The sequence below is a fragment of the Engystomops pustulosus genome, chromosome 4 (assembly GCF_040894005.1).
Source record: "Engystomops pustulosus chromosome 4, aEngPut4.maternal, whole genome shotgun sequence".
NCBI classification, from domain to species: domain Eukaryota; kingdom Metazoa; phylum Chordata; class Amphibia; order Anura; family Leptodactylidae; genus Engystomops; species Engystomops pustulosus.
Window position 1 is genome coordinate 206,825,054 of NC_092414.1, and position 19,557 is coordinate 206,844,610.

At 40.5% G+C, this 19,557-nt stretch overlaps 2 protein-coding genes across 15 annotated transcripts in view; one reads left to right on the forward strand and one right to left on the reverse strand.

The window, feature by feature from the left end:
- LOC140128194 (surfeit locus protein 4-like) overlaps positions 1-19,557 on the forward strand; it is a 319,398-nt gene that overhangs the window by 148,896 nt on the left and 150,945 nt on the right. The window lies entirely within an intron of this gene.
- CACNA1A (calcium voltage-gated channel subunit alpha1 A) overlaps positions 1-19,557 on the reverse strand; it is a 224,356-nt gene that overhangs the window by 99,476 nt on the left and 105,323 nt on the right. For all 12 annotated transcript variants that reach the window (XR_011855123.1, XR_011855122.1, XM_072149702.1 and 9 more), the window contains exons 4-11: positions 19,382-19,473; positions 17,833-17,985; positions 17,502-17,689; positions 5,134-5,237; positions 4,079-4,194; positions 2,454-2,507; positions 986-1,078; positions 184-393 (exon numbers count right to left, since the gene is read on the reverse strand). Coding sequence is in view for 10 of the 12 variants with exons in the window: in XM_072149702.1 (XP_072005803.1) it covers positions 184-393; positions 986-1,078; positions 2,454-2,507; positions 4,079-4,194; positions 5,134-5,237; positions 17,502-17,689; positions 17,833-17,985; positions 19,382-19,473 (1,010 nt within the window). In the remaining 2 variants the exon portion in view is untranslated. The remainder of the gene's footprint in view (positions 1-183; positions 394-985; positions 1,079-2,453; positions 2,508-4,078; positions 4,195-5,133; positions 5,238-17,501; positions 17,690-17,832; positions 17,986-19,381; positions 19,474-19,557) is intronic.

Genomic DNA, 19,557 nt, shown 5'->3' on the forward strand with positions numbered 1-19,557 from the left:
CACATGATACGGCGCCGTGCGCTGTATATGCCTATGGAGAGGGGTGGGGTGAACTGCGCTCCTGCCCTGCTCCTCTCCCCAGCACCGATGTATACCCGCTGTACTACGGTACACTGGGCATACATCGTGTGAATGTAGCCTTAGACTTTTTGATATTTAAGCAATTGTCAAAAGGTTACTCACAGAGAAAATTAGTTAGCTGTTCTTCCTGGCCATAGTGCACAATTGCCACGCACAGCGTGTTCAGTGCTACAAGGCCTAGGACCACCCAGTAGAAGGCCTGAGTCTTCACCATACGTCGGATGTAGAAACGTAAGCGTCGTTCCTTCTTGTGTAAGTATGAGGCATTTTCCAACTTGGCACTTTTTATACTGGCACGGGCAAAAGGAGAGCCTGTGGGGAGAAAGGGAAGAACAGGAGATAGAAAACCACAGGGCAATGTCATATATTCTCTACCCTAGATGAAATCTTTTGGTTCATGTGGTAAGGTAAGTACGATGTGTTCAGCGTTAGCTATATACATTTTATTCCCTGTTATTAATGGGGAACCTGATTATAAATCACATGTTGTAGAATTATGAGACATATTGATCCACATTTAGTAGTCTTACTATCGCGCAGCGGGCGACCCTTTCTGTGCACCGGATTGTGTTGTGGCGTGCATAGTGCAGGCACTTTATAAATACATGTGCAACTAGTTTGTGGCGTAGACTGCATAATACATACGCCTCATTGTCCCTCCTCAGGATCCTCATCATATTAGCCACATCAGAAAACGACTACCTACTCTGAAGGACCCAATTACATAGACAACCCATTGATGCATTTCTGCACAGATTATAGCTCATCGCTTTATAGTATGAAGAGCAGAATAGTGAATCATAACAAATCTGGTTTTTCCAAAGTTTGAAACTCCTGGGAAGCTTGCATCATGAGTTTCTTGATCCGTGATGGAAAATTTTGAGTATATCTGCTGGACACATACCCACAGAAGCAATATCTCCGATTGTTTCATCTCCATCATCAGCGTTCAGTAGCTCCGTTTTGTTTTTCTTGATTGTAGGTCTCCGCAGGGCTCCTGCAATAAGGAGATTAAACATATTAATGTGCCTTAAATGACAACCAATGCTGTGAGAATTGACCATCTCAGCTGTAGAACATAGACAGATTTTTTAAGGATCAGAGATGCAGTGGAATCTTGAATTATCAGCATTATTGTCCCAGGAGCGTGCTTGTAATCCAAACTTTTCTTTTATCAAAGCAAGTTTTCCCATATGAAATAATTGAAACACAGACAATTCGTTCCTCAACCCAAAAATATTTTGTCATGTGTAATACAAAATCTAACAACCTCCCCCCCCCCTCCACACACACACTATTTCTTCTACTTCTTCAATATTGTATTTTACTATTTTTTGCGAGAGGGACGTACATTAAAATATTATTGTTTGTACTGTATTATGAAATTTTACTTCTAAACTAAGGTTGCATTCACACAACCGTAGGGGGGGGGGGGGGGGGCGTATAGCTTGCGGCCGTACCTACGTCCCCCATAGGCCGGCAATGGGTACACAGAGTGATACTCCTCCTCTCCATCACGGTGAATGTAGGTGCCCGGCGGGCATACGTGTGTGTGAATGCAGCCTAAGAATGCAAGCATTCTTTGTAAAACGCTTGCAGACCAAGTTACTTGTAATCCAAGGTCCCGCTGTATTAGCAGAATGGCTGAAGGCTATTAAGTTCTTTTCAGTGAATTTCTGAAGCAATCTACACTAAAAAGGACCTACTGTTGTAGAGTCTGTGTAACTCCTCTACGTTGCAGACTGACCTGTTGCATCTAAAAGAAATCTGCCCTTGAATGTAGGAAAAATGGTAAAAGCATCCATGGTATATTCTGCCGGGGAGGATGTGTGGAGTGGAAGAAGATATTGCTACATGGAGGAAACTATTGATACATGAAAGCTAGATCCTTACATCCAATGTGTATTACAGAACGGAGATACATCCATATAAAATGCCTCAATCTAGATGTAGATTACATATGGGGACGGGATACAATTTTAAATGACCAAAAACAGCAGCCTGATAATCCTTTATATATCGATATATTAGGGTGCAGGTTTCTTACCAAGAATATGAAGCAAAATAAAGCAACATTCACACAAAGCAGGTACCGCTATAAATAATCTGTTCCAGTTCTCTAAAATTATTTCATTGATCACTGATTATTACATTACAATAGAGAGGGAACAGATGGATGGCATACTAGACTGGGTTTCAGAATGCTCATTGATTCCTTATTTCCTAAGCTACTGATATGATTGTATATTAGTATGATGGGTAAATTAGAGGAGATCCTGTCCTGGAAGAGGTTTGTCCTGGTGTCCTGTTTCTGTGTAATAATTGATTGCATTTCATGTGTCAGCCCCTGCCTGTGTTAACAGTTGTATTACCATCATAAGGCAGTCTCTCCACATCACTGTCATCTTCAGCAAGAATGACCTCCTCTGCAGAGGGCAAAATACAGACATTAGGAAGATAGAGGCACAGGAAATATAGCAAGAAAGAACTACAAATCTCAGCATTTCTTACAATTTTTGCACACTACATATACATTGAATCCTAAATATTTTAGACATTTAGCAGTAAGCCTTTGAGCTCCCCTAAAGGCAGCTACAGGCAGACAGTATTCTAATATTTATCTCTATGAGGCCGTTATTAAGGGTTTTAGACAACTTTTTTGACCAATAATAGTCTTATATTATCTAAAAAAAATGATGTCACCCTTCACAGAAATGGAGGCAAAATGTAGTTGGGCCTCAAGAGCACATCACTAAAAGAAAGTTGAAGAGAAAGATGTCCCTCTATTAAAGGGGTTTTCCCACATTGAGCCCTATCCATGCTGATCAGTGGGGGTCTTAGTGCAAAGACCACCGCAGATTGCGAAAACGAGGCCCCTCGCCGATCCTCAGTCTAATGGAGCCGAACGCGAGCGGTCAAGCTGTTTGGACCCTTCGTTTTCATGGGAAAACCCCTTTACATATAATGAAGTGTGCTTGAGTAGAATACACCATATCTAAAGACCTGTACAGATATATTCATTGGCCAGTCAAACTTAATTCCTACTTAATAAATTGCTTTATTTTGGGCTGTCCTAAAGTTAACAAACAAAATCTAGATTTCAGCCAAAATTTGTTCCATATTCTGGATGAAATATAACATTTTTACACCACGTTCCTCTTGGTAAACTACACTTAGTTTCCTCAACACTAGTTTATAGTGAGAAAATAACAACATTTTGTGGCTCATTTTTCACTTGAACTAGTGTAAACTTTTTCTACTAGTGGCCTAAGCAGGACGGAATATTGAAACGTGAAACAACAAAATGTTACAATAATAGATGTTACAAAGATTCGCTGTGTAAAGAATAAATTGCTATTCATTGCTGCTCGACATAAATTCACTACCTCCATAGCTCTGTGTATACACCATAAATAATGGGGCAATATTGTAACAGAATTGTACTGATATCAGATGAAATGAGGACATACCACTGTACATCCCCATACACCTCTCATATGCTGATGTATGCCTATAGAATCACAGGCATGGATAATTAATATATGTCAAGATTTACATCTCCGATCTGATAACCCTAAGCAAATGTGATATTCAGAACTGCTGATTCAGGACTGGAACCAATAACACTTAGGGAATATAGAAAGAAAATCATTGTAGAAGCCGCTAAGCTCTGCCGTGTGGTACACCTGAGGTCACACGTGCTACAGTAATGTGGTATTGATTGCTGATGCATGGCTAATGGCGTGAGCTATCGGCATTACCCCATGTTACTGGTCTTTTCCTGCCAGTGATACTCCATGCTTCAGCAGGGGGCAGTAGTGACTGTGTAGATTTTACACAACATTAAAGTCTAGAATGGCTTCATTTAGGTCGGAGAAGAGACACTAAAGCCATGGACCTAACCACTGAAAAAGTACACAGAAATGTGTTCAACTTTGATAAATACAACCCAGACATCTGATAACGAGTGTTAAAGCTAGTAGAAGTCTTCGCCCACCTGCTTTAGAAATCCACTCCATGTAGCCATTTAATTCCCTTTCTATCTGCTGCTGTCTCCTCAGCTTCATGAATGCTCTTCGATTTTCTACTCGTTCTCTCTCTTTGGCAAACTCTCTATACAAGACAAATATGAAAAAGTCACATCTGCAGTCATCAAAAAATTCACATAACTTGTTGAAATACATTTCCAGCCAGTGCATTAAACCTACACAATTAGCCTTTGCATTATTGAGACTTGAAGTCCAACTACTTGAGTACATGTCTATTTTACTGCTGGAGAACGCTGGGAATTTTTATGGGGAGCAACTGCTAGAGTCTAGATAGGCAGGGTTATACTGACATAGGAAATAGTACACACACTACGAGGGGTGAAACTACAGAGGTAGCAGCCATAGCAGCTGCTATGGGGCCTGCAGTGTCAGGGGGCCCCGTCGTCCGACCTGACAATAAAGAATGGAGGATATGCACCATTATATATATAGTTTGCTGAACATTGTACATATGATATGTATATAACATATATGTGATGTATAAATTCTGTAAATGTGTATGTATCTGTGATGTGTATATGCTGTATGTGTGTATATATGCTGTACGTCTGTATATGGCACTGTATGTGTGTATGTGAGTTTATAAATGTGTGTGTATGAGTGAAGAACTGTATGTTTGTGTATATAGGTGTGTTTGTATATATGACTGTAATATGTAGATTTATATGCGGAAAAGGAGGTCCCATTCATTAGTCTGTTATGGCGCCCTGCCTCTCCTAGTAATGCCCCTGCATACTACACTATATTCAGCAGAGGAGGCTGGTACCAGAATCCTCATCATGGAGAGCAAACCTTTTCAAGTGCATAACTTTATTATTTGTATAATAATTTCTTTCATTGATTAACATACTCTCATTTATGATGAATTTTCTTGATCACATAAAATTCTGAGGGCTCGTCTGACTGCTTACAGCAGACCTATTCAGCTACCCTCTGCTCTATATACAGCGTTAATTTCTGCACATATCAGTTATGTTTCAGCCTTGATTTCAGGTACACTTACCCTGAAAGGACACCCAAAACAAGATTAAGCATGAAGAAGGAGCCAATGATTATAAGGGGGATGAAGTAAAGCCAGTTCCAGGCACTGCCAAACACATCATTACTCTGGACAAGAAAAAAGATGAAGTAAAGAAAGTGCTTTACACATAGAGAAAAAAGTACATTTATAAGAGTTCAGCAAATGTAAATCACGCATTCATTTATTTAAATTTCCCATTTTGTCTTAGGTCCTGTCAAACTATCAATCCCATGATGCCTCAGCACAGCACAATCCACAGCATAATGACTTTTGGCTGCAGTTTCACTTTAACGTTTATAGTCCATAGCAGACATGTATTCAGGATGTTAAGATGAGGGGTCATGTAATACCAGATCATTGATAGATATAGGGTGGTTATAGGATAAAGGGTCATGTAATAACAGATCAGTGATAGATATAGGACAGTTATAGGATGAGGGGTCATGTAATAACAGATCAGTGATAAATATAGGACGGTTATAGGATGAGGGGTCATGTAATAACAAATCAGTGATAGATATAGGACGGTTATAGGATGAGGGGTCATGTAATAACAGATCAGTGATAGATATAGGAACCTTATAGGATGAGGGGATATGTAATAACAGATCAGTGATAGATATAGGACGGTTAGAGGATGAGGGGTCATGTAATAACAGATCAGTGATAGATATAGGACGGTTATAGGATGAGGGGTCATGTAATAACAGATCAGTGATAGATATAGGACGGTTATAGGATGAGGGGATATGTAATAACAGATCAGTGATAGATATAGGACGGTTATAGGATGAGGGGATATGTAATAACAGATCAGTGATAGATATATAGGACAGTTATAGGATGAGGGGTCATGTAATAACAGATCAGTGATAGATATAGGACGGTTATAGGATGAGGGGTCATGTAATAACAGATCAGTGATAGATATAGGACGGTTATAGGATGAGGGGATATGTAATAACAGATCAGTGATAGATATATAGGACAGTTATAGGATGAGGGGTCATGTAATAACAGATCAGTGATAGATATAGGACAGTTATAGGATGAGGGGGTCATATAATAACAGACCAGTAATAGATATAGGACGGTTATAGGATGAGGGGTCATGTAATAACAGATCAGTGATAGATATAGGAGGGTTATAGGATGAGGGCATATGTAATAACAGATCAGTGATAGATATAGGACGGTTATAGGATGAGGGGATATGTAATAACAGATCAGTGATAGATATAGGACAGTTATAGGATGAGGGGATATGTAATAACAGATCAGTGATAGATATAGGACAGTTATAGGATGAGGGATCATGTAATAACAGATCAGTGATAGATATAGGACGGTTATAGGATGAGGGGATATGTAATAACAGATCAGTGATAGATATAGGACGGTTATAGGATGAGGGGATATGTAATAACAGATCAGTGATAGATATATAGGACGGTTATAGGATGAGGGGTCATGTAATAACAGATCAGTGATAGATATAGGACGGTTATAGGATGAGGGGTCATGTAATAACAGATCAGTGATAGATATAGGACGGTTATAGGATGAGGGGATATGTAATAACAGATCAGTGATAGATATATAGGACAGTTATAGGATGAGGGGTCATGTAATAACAGATCACTGATAGATATAGGACAGTTATAGGATGAGGGGTCATATAATAACAGATCAGTGATAGATATAGGAACGTTATAGGATGAGGGGTCATGTAATAACAGATCAGTGATAGATATAGGACAGTTATAGGATGAGGGGTCATATAATAACAGATCAGTGATAGATATAGGACGGTTATAGGATGAGGGGACATATTATAACAGATCAGTGATAGATATATAGGACGGCTATAGGATGAGGGGTCATGTAATAACAGATCAGTGATAGATATAGGACGGTTATAGGATGAGGGGACATATAATAACAGATCAATGATAGATATAGGACGGTTATAGGATGAGGGGATATGTAATAACAGATCAGTGATAGATATATAGGATGGTTATAGGATGACTGGTCATGTAACAGATCAGTGATAGATATAGAACGGTTATAGGATGAGGGGTCATGTAATAACAGATCAGTGATAGATATAGGACGGTTATAGGATGAGGGGACATATAATAACAGAACAGTGATAGATATAGGACGGTTATAGGATGAGGGGATATGTAATAACAGATCAGTGATAGATATATAGGATGGTTATAGGATGAGGGGTCATGTAATAACAGATCAGTGATATAGGACAGTTATAGGATGAGGGGTCATGTAATAACAGATCAGTGATATAGGACAGTTATAGAATGAGGGGTCATGTAATAACATATCAGTGATAGATATAGGACGGTTATAGGATGAGGGGTCATATAATAACAGACCAGTGATAGATATAGGACGGTTATAGGATGAGGGGTCATGTAATAACAGATCAGTGATAGATATAGGAGGGTTATAGGATGAGGGGTCATGTAATAACAGACCAGTGATAGATATAGGACAATTATAGGATGAGGGGATATGTAATAACAGATCAGTGATAGATATAGGACGGTTATAGGATGAGGGGATATGTAATAACAGATCAGTGATAGATATAGGACAGTTATAGGATGAGGGGTCATGTAATAACAGATCAGTGATAGATATAGGACGGTTATAGGATGAGGGGTCATGTAATAACAGATAAGTGATAGATATAGGACAGTTATAGGATGAGGGGTCATGTAATAACAGATCAGTGATAGATATAGGACGGTTATAGGATGAGGGGTCATGTAATAACAGGTCAGTGATAGATATAGTACAGTTATAGGATGAGGGGTCATGTAATAACAGATCAGTGATAGATATAGGACAGTTATAGGATGAGGGGTCATGTAATAACAGATCAGTGATAGATATAGGACAGTTATAGGATGAGGGGTCATGTAATAACAGGTCAGTGATAGATATAGTACAGTTATAGGATGAGGGGTCATGTAATAACATATCAGTGATAGATATAGGACAGTTATAGGATGAGGGGTCATGTAATAACAGATCAGTGATAGATATAGGACGGTTATAGGATGAGGGGTCATATAATAACAGATCAGTGATAGATATATAGGACAGTTATAGGATGAGGGGTCATGTAATAACAGATCAGTGATAGATATAGGACGGTTATAGGATGAGGGGTCATGTAATAACAGATCAGTGATAGATATAGGACGGTTATAGGATGAGGGGATATGTAATAACAGATCAGTGATAGATATATAGGACAGTTATAGGATGAGGGGTCATGTAATAACAGATCAGTGATAGATATAGGACAGTTATAGGATGAGGGGTCATATAATAACAGATCAGTGATAGATATAGGAACGTTATAGGATGAGGGGTCATGTAATAACAGATCAGTGATAGATATAGGACAGTTATAGGATGAGGGGTCATGTAATAACAGATCAGTGATAGATATAGGACGGTTATAGGATGAGGGGACATATTATAACAGATCAGTGATAGATATATAGGACAGTTTTAGGATGAGGGGATATGTAATAACAGATCAGTGATAGATATATAGGACGGTTATAGGATGAGGGGACTTATAATAACAGATCAGTGATAGATATATAGGACAGTTTTAGGATGAGGGGATATGTAATAACAGATCAGTGATAGATATAGGACGGCTATAGGATGAGGGGTCATGTAATAACAGATCAGTGATAGATATAGGACAGTTATAGGATGAGGGGTCATGTAATAACAGATCAGTGATAGATATATAGGACGGTTATAGGATGAGGGGACATATAATAACAGATCAGTGATAGATATAGGACGGCTATAGGATGAGGGGTCATGTAATAACAGATCAGTGATAGATATAGGACGGTTATAGGATGAGGGGACATATAATAACAGATCAATGATAGATATAGGACGGTTATAGGATGAGGGGATATGTAATAACAGATCAGTGATAGATATATAGGATGGTTATAGGATGACTGGTCATGTAACAGATCAGTGATAGATATAGGACGGTTATAGGATGAGGGGTCATGTAATAACAGATCAGTGATAGATATAGGACGGTTATAGGATGAGGGGACATATAATAACAGATCAGTGATAGATATAGGACGGTTATAGGATGAGGGGATATGTAATAACAGATCAGTGATAGATATATAGGATGGTTATAGGATGAGGGGTCATGTAATAACAGATCAGTGATATAGGACAGTTATGGGATGAGGGGTCATGTAATAACAGATCAGTGATATAGGACAGTTATAGAATGAGGGGTCATGTAATAACATATCAGTGATAGATATAGGACGGTTATAGGATGAGGGGTCATGTAATAACAGATCAGTGATAGATATAGGAACGTTATAGGATGAGGGGTCATGTAATAACAGATCAGTGATAGATATATAGGAGGGTTATAGGATTAGGGGTCATGTAATAACAGATCAGTGATAGATATAGGAGCGTTATAGGATGAGCGATCATGTAATGACAGATCAGTGATAGATATAGGACGGTTATAGGATGAGGGGTCATGTAATAACAGATCAGTGATAGATATAGGACAGTTATAGGATGAGGGGTCATGTAATGACAGATCAGTGATAGATATAGGACGGTTATAGGATGAGGGGTCATATAATAACAGACCAGTGATAGATATAGGACGGTTATAGGATGAGGGGTCATGTAATAACAGATCAGTGATAGATATAGGAGGGTTATAGGATGAGGGGTCATGTAATAACAGACCAGTGATAGATATAGGACAATTATAGGATGAGGGGATATGTAATAACAGATCAGTGATAGATATAGGACGGTTATAGGATGAGGGGATATGTAATAACAGATCAGTGATAGATATAGGACAGTTATAGGATGAGGGGTCATGTAATAACAGATCAGTGATAGATATAGGACGGTTATAGGATGAGGGGTCATGTAATAACAGATAAGTGATAGATATAGGACAGTTATAGGATGAGGGGTCATGTAATAACAGATCAGTGATAGATATAGGACGGTTATAGGATGAGGGGTCATGTAATAACAGGTCAGTGATAGATATAGTACAGTTATAGGATGAGGGGTCATGTAATAACAGATCAGTGATAGATATAGGACAGTTATAGGATGAGGGGTCATGTAATAACAGATCAGTGATAGATATAGGACAGTTATAGGATGAGGGGTCATGTAATAACAGGTCAGTGATAGATATAGTACAGTTATAGGATGAGGGGTCATGTAATAACATATCAGTGATAGATATAGGACAGTTATAGGATGAGGGGTCATGTAATAACAGATCAGTGATAGATATAGGACGGTTATAGGATGAGGGGTCATATAATAACAGATCAGTGATAGATATATAGGATGGTTATAGGATGAGGGGTCATGTAATAACAGATCAGTGATAGATATAGGAGTGTTATAGGATGAGGGGTCATGTAATAACAGATCAGTGATAGATATATAGGAGGGTTATAGGATTAGGGGTCATGTAATAACAGATCAGTGATAGATATAGGAGCGTTATAGGATGAGCGATCATGTAATAACAGATCAGTGAAAGATATAGGACAATTATAAGATGAGGGGTCATGTAATGACAGATCAGTGATAGATATAGGACGGTTATAGGATGAGGGGTCATGTAATAACAGATCAGTGATAGATATAGGACAGTTATAGGATGAGGGGGGTCATATAATAACAGACCAGTAATAAATATAGGACGGTTATAGGATGAGGGGTCATGTAATAACAGATCAGTGATAGATATAGGAGGGTTATAGGATGAGGGGTCATGTAATAACAGACCAGTGATAGATATAGGACAATTATAGGATGAGGGGATATGTAATAACAGATCAGTGATAGATATAGGACGGTTATAGGATGAGGGGATATGTAATAACAGATCAGTGATAGATATAGGACAGTTATAGGATGAGGGGTCATGTAATAACAGATCAGTGATAGATATAGGACGGTTATAGGATGAGGGGTCATGTAATAACAGATAAGTGATAGATATAGGACAGTTATAGGATGAGGGGTCATGTAATAACAGATCAGTGATAGATATAGGACGGTTATAGGATGAGGGGTCATGTAATAACAGGTCAGTGATAGATATAGTACAGTTATAGGATGAGGGGTCATGTAATAACAGATCAGTGATAGATATAGGACAGTTATAGGATGAGGGGTCATGTAATAACAGATCAGTGATAGATATAGGACAGTTATAGGATGAGGAGTCATGTAATAACAGATCAGTGATAGATATAGGACAGTTATAGGATGAGGGGTCATGTAATAACAGATCAGTGATAGATATAGGACAGTTATAGGATGAGGGGTCATGTAATAACAGGTCAGTGATAGATATAGTACAGTTATAGGATGAGGGGTCATGTAATAACATATCAGTGATAGATATAGGACAGTTATAGGATGAGGGGTCATGTAATAACAGATCAGTGATAGATATAGGACAGTTATAGGATGAGTGATCATGTAATAACAGATCAGTGATAGATATAGGACGGTTATAGGATGAGGGGTCAGGAAATAACAGATCAGTGATAGATATAGGAGCGTTATAGGATGAGGGGTCATGTAATAACAGATCAGTGATAGATATAGGACGGTTATAGGATGAGGGGTCATATAATAACAGATCAGTGATAGATATATAGGATGGTTATAGGATGAGGGGTCATGTAATAACAGATCAGTGATAGATATAGGAGCGTTATAGGATGAGGGGTCATGTAATAACAGGTCAGTGATAGATATATAGGACAGTTATAGGATGAGGGGTCATGTAATAACAGATCAGTGATAGATATAGGACGGTTATAGGATGAGGGGTCATGTAATAACAGATCAGTGATAGATATAGGGCGGTTATAGGATGAGGCAATCATGTAATAACAATGATAGTTAAACAGAATAATACAGTATTTGGAGGCTGTAATGCAGCATTCATGACATTTATAGTGTTGAATGGAAGTGCTCTGCAGGTTTCCAGCAGTGGGAGGGTCACCCCCTCCCTCGCTTATGTCCCTGCAGGGAGATGGGGGTGGTGCACTCATCTACGTGTGCACTGAAAGGTTCCTGTGCCCGTTTCTTGATGCTAAAAATATAACTGGCAAGAGAAAGCATCCTAAGAAAGAGAGCAGCTCTCCTGTCAGAGAATGGGGGGGAGGGGAGGACCATTTCCCTTTCTATCATTATGCTGCCCTTGAGCAATACTGAGACCACTGCTCTTCCCGAGTCACACACATGGTCACTCACTAAGGCATTAGCTTACACTCTATAGAAAATCAATGGCTGTAGTAACATCTTATCACTCCCCTCTGCCCTGTCTTCAGTGTACCAGCACATTGTATATTGGTAACTGTATCTCACAAAGTTTCAGTTCCATTTGGCTGAGCAGTTGTTAAGGGAAGAGTCCATTTTCTAAATCCCTATATGGCTCTTTGAAGAAATAGTTTCTACCTAATTTTTTACACTTTCCTTTTTTTTACATTTTATTAGACAATTACTCATCATTCCAACCTCTCCATCAGTCATGATTCTATAACTTCCAGTGCCAGTGAAATAGTATGACATCTATTCCAAGTCAGCAGCACCATTCGGGCTCCGTGGTAATAAAAATAATCTGAAATTCCACCATACTGTCTCCCACATACATCTCTGCCCCTTCATATTGTCTCTAAAACACATCCCTATCCCTTCATTCTGTCTCTCATATATATTAATAATAAAAATCTTTATTTTTATTCCGTAGCTTTACAAACAGTCATATGGAACAATAGTAGTGAGGGCCCTGATCACAAGAGCTTACAGTCTATGAGGATGAGGGGTGACACAAGAGCTTACAGTCTATGAGGATGAGGGGGTGACACAAGAGCTTACAGTCTACGAGGATGAGGGGGTGACACAAGATCTTACAGTCTATGGGGATGAGGGGGTGACACAAGAGCTTACAGTCTATGAGGATGAGGGGGTGACACAAGAGCTTACAGTCTATGAGGATGAATGGGTGACACAAGAGCTTACAGTCTATGAGGATGAGAGGGACATAAGAGCTTACAGTCTATGAGGATGACGTAGTGACACAAGAGCTTAGAGTCTATGAGGATGAGGGGGTGACACAAGAGCTTACAGTCTATGAGGATGAGTGGGTGACACAAGAGCTTACAGTCTATGAGGATGAGGGGGTGACACAAGAGCTTACAGTCTATGAGGATGAATGGGTGACACAAGAGCTTACAGTCTATGAGGATGAGGGGGTGACACAAGAGCTTACAGTCTATGAGGATGAGGGGGACACAAGAGCTTACAGTCTATGAGGATGAGGGGGTGACACAAGAGCTTACAGTCTATGAGGATGAGGGGGTGACACAAGAGCTTACAGTCTATGAGGATGAGGGGTGACACAAGAGCTTACAGTCTATGAGGATGTGGGGATGACACAAGAGCTTACAGTCTATGAGGATGAAGGGGTGACACAAGAGCTTACAGTTTATGAGGATGAAGGGGTGACACAAGAGCTTACAGTCTATGAGGATGAGGGGGTGACACAAGAGCTTACAGTCTATGAGGATGAGGGGGTAACACAAGAGCTTACAGTCTATGAGGATGAGGGGAGGACACAAGAGCTTACAGTCTATGAGGATGAGGGGAGGACACAAGAGCTTACAGTCTATGAGGATGAGGGGGTGACACAAGAGCTTACAGTCTATGAGGATGAGGGGTGACACAAGAGCTTACAGTCTATGAGGATGAGGGGAGGACACAAGAGCTTACAGTCTATGAGGATGAGGGGGTGACACAAGAGCTTACAGTATGTGAGGATGAGGGGGTAACACAAGAGCTTACAGTGTATAAGGATGAGGGGAGGACACAAGAGCTTACAGTCTATGAAGATGAGGGGGTGACACAAGAGCTTACAGTCTATAAGGATGAGGGGAGGACACAAGAGCTTACAGTCTATAAGGGGGAGGGGGAGATAAGAGCTTACAACTTACAGTCTTGTGTCACTATGAGGGTGACACAAGAGGTATAAGAGCTTGTATAACGGTCCTCCCATTTTTTTATAAGGGAACAGAATAAAATCATTTAATAAATAAAAATGAGTTGGGGTTTCATGCAGGTAGTGAGTGTGATAGGCCTGACTAAAGAGATGGGTTTTAAGAGCACGTTTGAAGCTTCGGTGGTTGGGTATTAGATCCGGGGAATTAGTCCAGGGAAGGGCATTCCATGGAATTGGTGCAGCTCGGGAGAAGTCTTGGAGACGTGAGAGGTTCTAATTAAGATAAAGAATACTCTATAATCACTGGCCGATTGAAGAGCACAGGTTGTGCGATAGACAGAGATGAGAGAGGAGAGGTAGGGAGGTGCAGCATTATGCAGATTTTTGTGGATGTGGGTTATTATTTTAAAGTGTATTAAGAAGGAGACGGCAAACCAGTGCAGTCTTTCCGTGTAGCGACATCTGTGTTTGGTCTGAAAAACAATCCTGGCTGCTGAATTAAGAATAGATTTTAAAGGAGAGAGCTTAGTAAATGGAAGACCGATTAGTAGAAAGTGAATCAGTGCGACAATTAGGGCTTGAGGTTCAAGCGGCAGGAGCGTGTAAGTGATTGTATGTAAGGCTTAAATGAGAGGTCAGAGTCCAGCACAAGCCTAAGACAGCAGCTTTCCTGCCTTGGGGTTATGGTGATCCCACAGAGGGTGATGCTGAGGTTAGAGTTGGGTCGGTTAGTTGATGGTGGAATGAGAAGAAAATCAGTCTTAGAAAGTTTAAGTTTCAAGAAGAGAGAGGACATGATGTTAGAGACAGCAGAGGGTTGATGTTATGTGCAGAAGTATATAGCTGGGTATCATTAGCATAATGAAGATACTGGAAACCAAATCTACTGATGGTTTGTCCGATGGGGCAGTATAGAGGAGGAAGAGACGAAGACCTAGGACTGGGCCCTTAGGAACCCCGACACTGAGAGGAAGAGGAGAAGAGAAAGATCCAGAAAAAGAGAGGGCAGTACTGTAAGTGCGGTCAGATAGATAGGAAAAAAACCTAGAAAGTGCAGTGTTCTTCAGTTTTAATGGAGTGAAGAATCCTGAGGAGGAGCTAGTGGTCCACAGTATCAAATGCTGCCGATAGATCCAGAAGAATGAGGAGAGAATAGTCACCTTTGGATTTAGCAGTGAGGTGATCACTGGAGAATTTAGAAAGTATGGAGTGAAAAGCAGATTGTAGATGATCGGGGAGGGAGTTAGCTGAGAGGTAACTGGTAAGCTGAGAATAGACCGGGTGTTCCAGGAATTTGAAGATGAAAGGGATTTTAGAGACCGGTTGTAGTTAGTAACACTGGATGGGTCCAAGGAAGGTTTCTGTAGTAATGTAACAACTGCATGCCTGATGTTAGTGAAGTGAGAAGTGACTGCTGAGGAGACGCACTGTATGAGGTGTGAGGAGATGGGGTCACTGATGCAGGTAGTGGGGTAAGCAGAGGAGAGGAGCCTGGACACTTCGTCCTCTGAGTGACCGACTAAAAAGAAGAGAGTGAACAAAGTGAAGTGCCGGAGGGAAGGGGATTAATGGGATTGAGTCGATTGGGAAATTATTTCCCACCAAAAGCAGTAATTTCTATCTTTAAAGTAGGTGACCCCTTCATACTTTGTATTTCTACACTGTATTACACCAGACAGCTTGGTGTCATCTGCAAAAATAGACACAGTGCTATTAATTCCTACCTATCATTAATATAATATTATATGATTAATAAATATATTAAATAATAGTGGGCCAAGCACATAGCCCTGGGGTCCACCACTCATAACTGGTGACCATTCTGAGTAGGAATCTTTTACCACAACCCTCTAAACTAATAGCCCTTATTTCAAACTAGTTCAAACTGTGCTATATGCAGTATGCATGTGTAGTGTGCAGGGGGCGCCAGATTCATGAATAGTGATGCATGTTCTTCATGAATCTGGCACCTGCGCTGCCCTGACAGAGGGCACCACTTTTTATGGGGCACCTTTAATATAGGGTGTGCAACACATTTATGTAGGACATCGCATGATAAATGAGAAGCACAGTCCAACTGTGCACAGGAACACTCCTTTATATGGAAAATTTTCGCTTTGTGTTGCTTTGGGTATAATACAGCCGCAACGCAAATGTGTCACAGACACTTTATAAATACACGTGGCTGTTGGACAATCCGACTGATTCGGTGCGGGATTTAACATTCAAATTGTGTAGCAAGACAATGCACTTACACGCATCACTAAAAAGAAGGTGAACTCCGGGGACCTGAGCGGAGAAGCGACACATGCAGGATATCGGGCGCACGATCTTAGTGAATCGGTGCACAGGGAATGATCGTCGGACACTCCAGGAGAATGTAAGTAAATGTGCCCCACAATATCCACAGCAGCTTTCCTGACCAGGCATCTGTTCAGGCTTCAAGTTAGTTTGACAACTTCTATCCTTAGTAACCTCTCGCTGGCTTATTATACTCTGTGGTGTCACATACTTCTGTATGTAGTCTCGTTAGTTGAGTGCACTCTCATACATGTCTCACATTCATGTCTGTTTTGCCCTAGATCTATCTCTACACATTCATACCTTCTTATTTATTTATACCATTCTCTTCGTCCTTTCATCTGTACTTACTTAGGCCCCAGGCACAGGACCGCTGGGAGGATGTATGTACACCCCCCATAGACAGCAATGGCCGCACCGAGCGATACCATGCCGCACACATGCGCCACCGTACCGTTCCGTATATAGGGAAAAGATAGGACATGTCCTAAAATAAATTCTAAAATAATTCTAAATTATGGTTTTTATTAGTTTTTTCTTTACTCATGATCTCACCTGGCATCCATTTTAGGCTGAACTGTAACACAATGGTTAGATTTATTTTCAGCAGCCAGAATGCCCTCATTCTGCAGATTTTCCACAATTTTCTGTCTGTATCTAGCCCTCTGCGTCTCTTATTCTCTGTCCCTCACCATTCTTCCCTATTTGCCCTGACTCTGCAGAATTCATACTCATTAAGCTCTCACGTATGTGCAGCTATTCATCGTGCCTCTTCAGCACCAGCTGTCAGCCCAGCGAGCTGAGAGTCCAGCTTATAGACCCAAGTGTATCAGTGCAGAAACACAAGATATATGGGCGACTGTGCAGCAATGCCAATAGTAAGATACAGCTTTAGGTTGTGATTGGTAAATGTATTAGATTACTTTTTACTTATACTTACATGGTATAAAATATCTGTCCAGCCCTCCATTGTTATGCACTGAAATACAGTGAGGACAGCAAACAAGATGTTGTCAAACTGGGTGATGCCATTATTGGGTCCCTCCCATTTGGAATAGCATACAGTTCCATCGGGGCAAGGCCGAGAGGACGTATCATTACCACAGAGGCCTTCCATCTGTATTTCATCTATAAAGAGACAGAATAATAAAAAGTGCTCTCACAGAGCAATGCATGCTGTCCAGGCTGATAGGAAGGCTGGACCCAATGTAAACAGATGTTAGGGTAAACCCCTAGACAGTAGGCCACATAGACCAGTAGGCCAGTCTCACCTCCAAATGGTTCGTAGCAAGCATTATGGAATTTGCCTATGTAGAAGTCAAGTCCAATGATCGCAAAGATGAGAATGGCGAAGAACAAGAGCAAACCAATCTGGAGCAGAGGAATCATGGCTTTCATGATGGACTTCAGGACCACTTGTAAACCTGCACGACAGATAACATCACAATTATACAGACCAGAACCAGGACAAGATACTCTCAATGTCATGTAACTGGACACACCAGACTAACCAGACACCTTTAACTATGTGGGTGCCACATCTATAAACACATCTTATGTATGCTAAAAAAATTATGGGGCACCTTTATTAAGGCCCTTGCACCAGTTTTCTGTCAGATTTTGCACATTCTTTCTAGTGCAAACAGCTTGCACAGATATTTAAGAAGTGCACGCAATGATTTTGTGGCGCAGGCATCATGCAACACAAATTAGGGGACGTTGTGGAGTTTAGTCTGACCATGCGCCAGATTTATCATGTAGAGTCCGACAGAAGTCTGTCACACGCCCTATGTTAAAGATGCAGCATAAAAAAGTCAGTGAACTCTGTCGGGCCAGTGCTGGGAAGCCACAGATTCATGATTTCTGGTGCACGTTCTTAATGAATCTGTCGCACCGAGCATTATACACGGGCAGAGCACTTTTAGTGAAGTTAAGTTTGTACTAGTCTTAGTAAATGTGCCTCAATCTTTTTATTCTGTTCACGAAATAGGCACAACTTTAGGGACACCTTTATGATGGCAAACACTTTTACAATAATTATATATAGGTGTCATACCAGATCTCTACAGATCGGATTCCAAATGACAAGATTTGGAATGTTTTCATGGGTTCTTATTAATGATATTAAGTATATACCGTATGTGGTCATCTGGCAAACTTCCCCTTGGTGACACATTTCCTGGATGGCAGACACATCCTGGGCACAGGTGGGCTGGCAGCACATTACTTGGAAAAGTAGGAGGTCTGTGGAGTGGAGCGTCTGTCATACGGTCACACTGACCCGCTATTAATAAGACTAATGTAGTCAATATGAGATCATAGAAAGATCTGAAGAGTAAGTGCCAAAGTCACCTGCTTCCCCAGTGTAATGTGTGCTTGGACAGGGGGAAATACTACAATTTTAGCATTGTATTGTGGAAGAACCATTACATATCAGCAGTGTTAGATGGGGTGCGTCTTACCGGGACCGAAGATTAGTCGCTTTTTGACATCTACTTTCTGCTTCAAAGAGCACAAGTCCCACCAGGATCCAATAACTATTTCACAATCTGAACAACCACAGGGAAAGGAACATACACGAAACAATAGAATCTGATCTGTTCCGTTTCCCATACTTCAACTGGATGCATCCTTCAAATGCTATGAAATCCTCTCTTTTTTTTTTTTTTTTTGCAATTCTGCCCCTTGGGTTCAGGTTTGCCGGTACAGCTGACAAATTCAAACACAACCCATTGTGACAAAGCAACAACTGCCCAGTATAGTAATAAGAAAACGCAGCAGGAAACTATTTCCAAAAAGTGAAAATTGGAGTTGACTTACTTGGGATTCCTGATACCAGCTTCAGGGGTCTCAGCACTCGAACAGCCCGGAGGGTCCGCAGATCGAACTCTGGCCCAGTAGATGCAATAATTCTGCAGACAGAGATTAGCCACAGTTATTATATCATATTAGGATCATGTCATCTTTAGCGACACACACCCTGCAGTCATGTACCA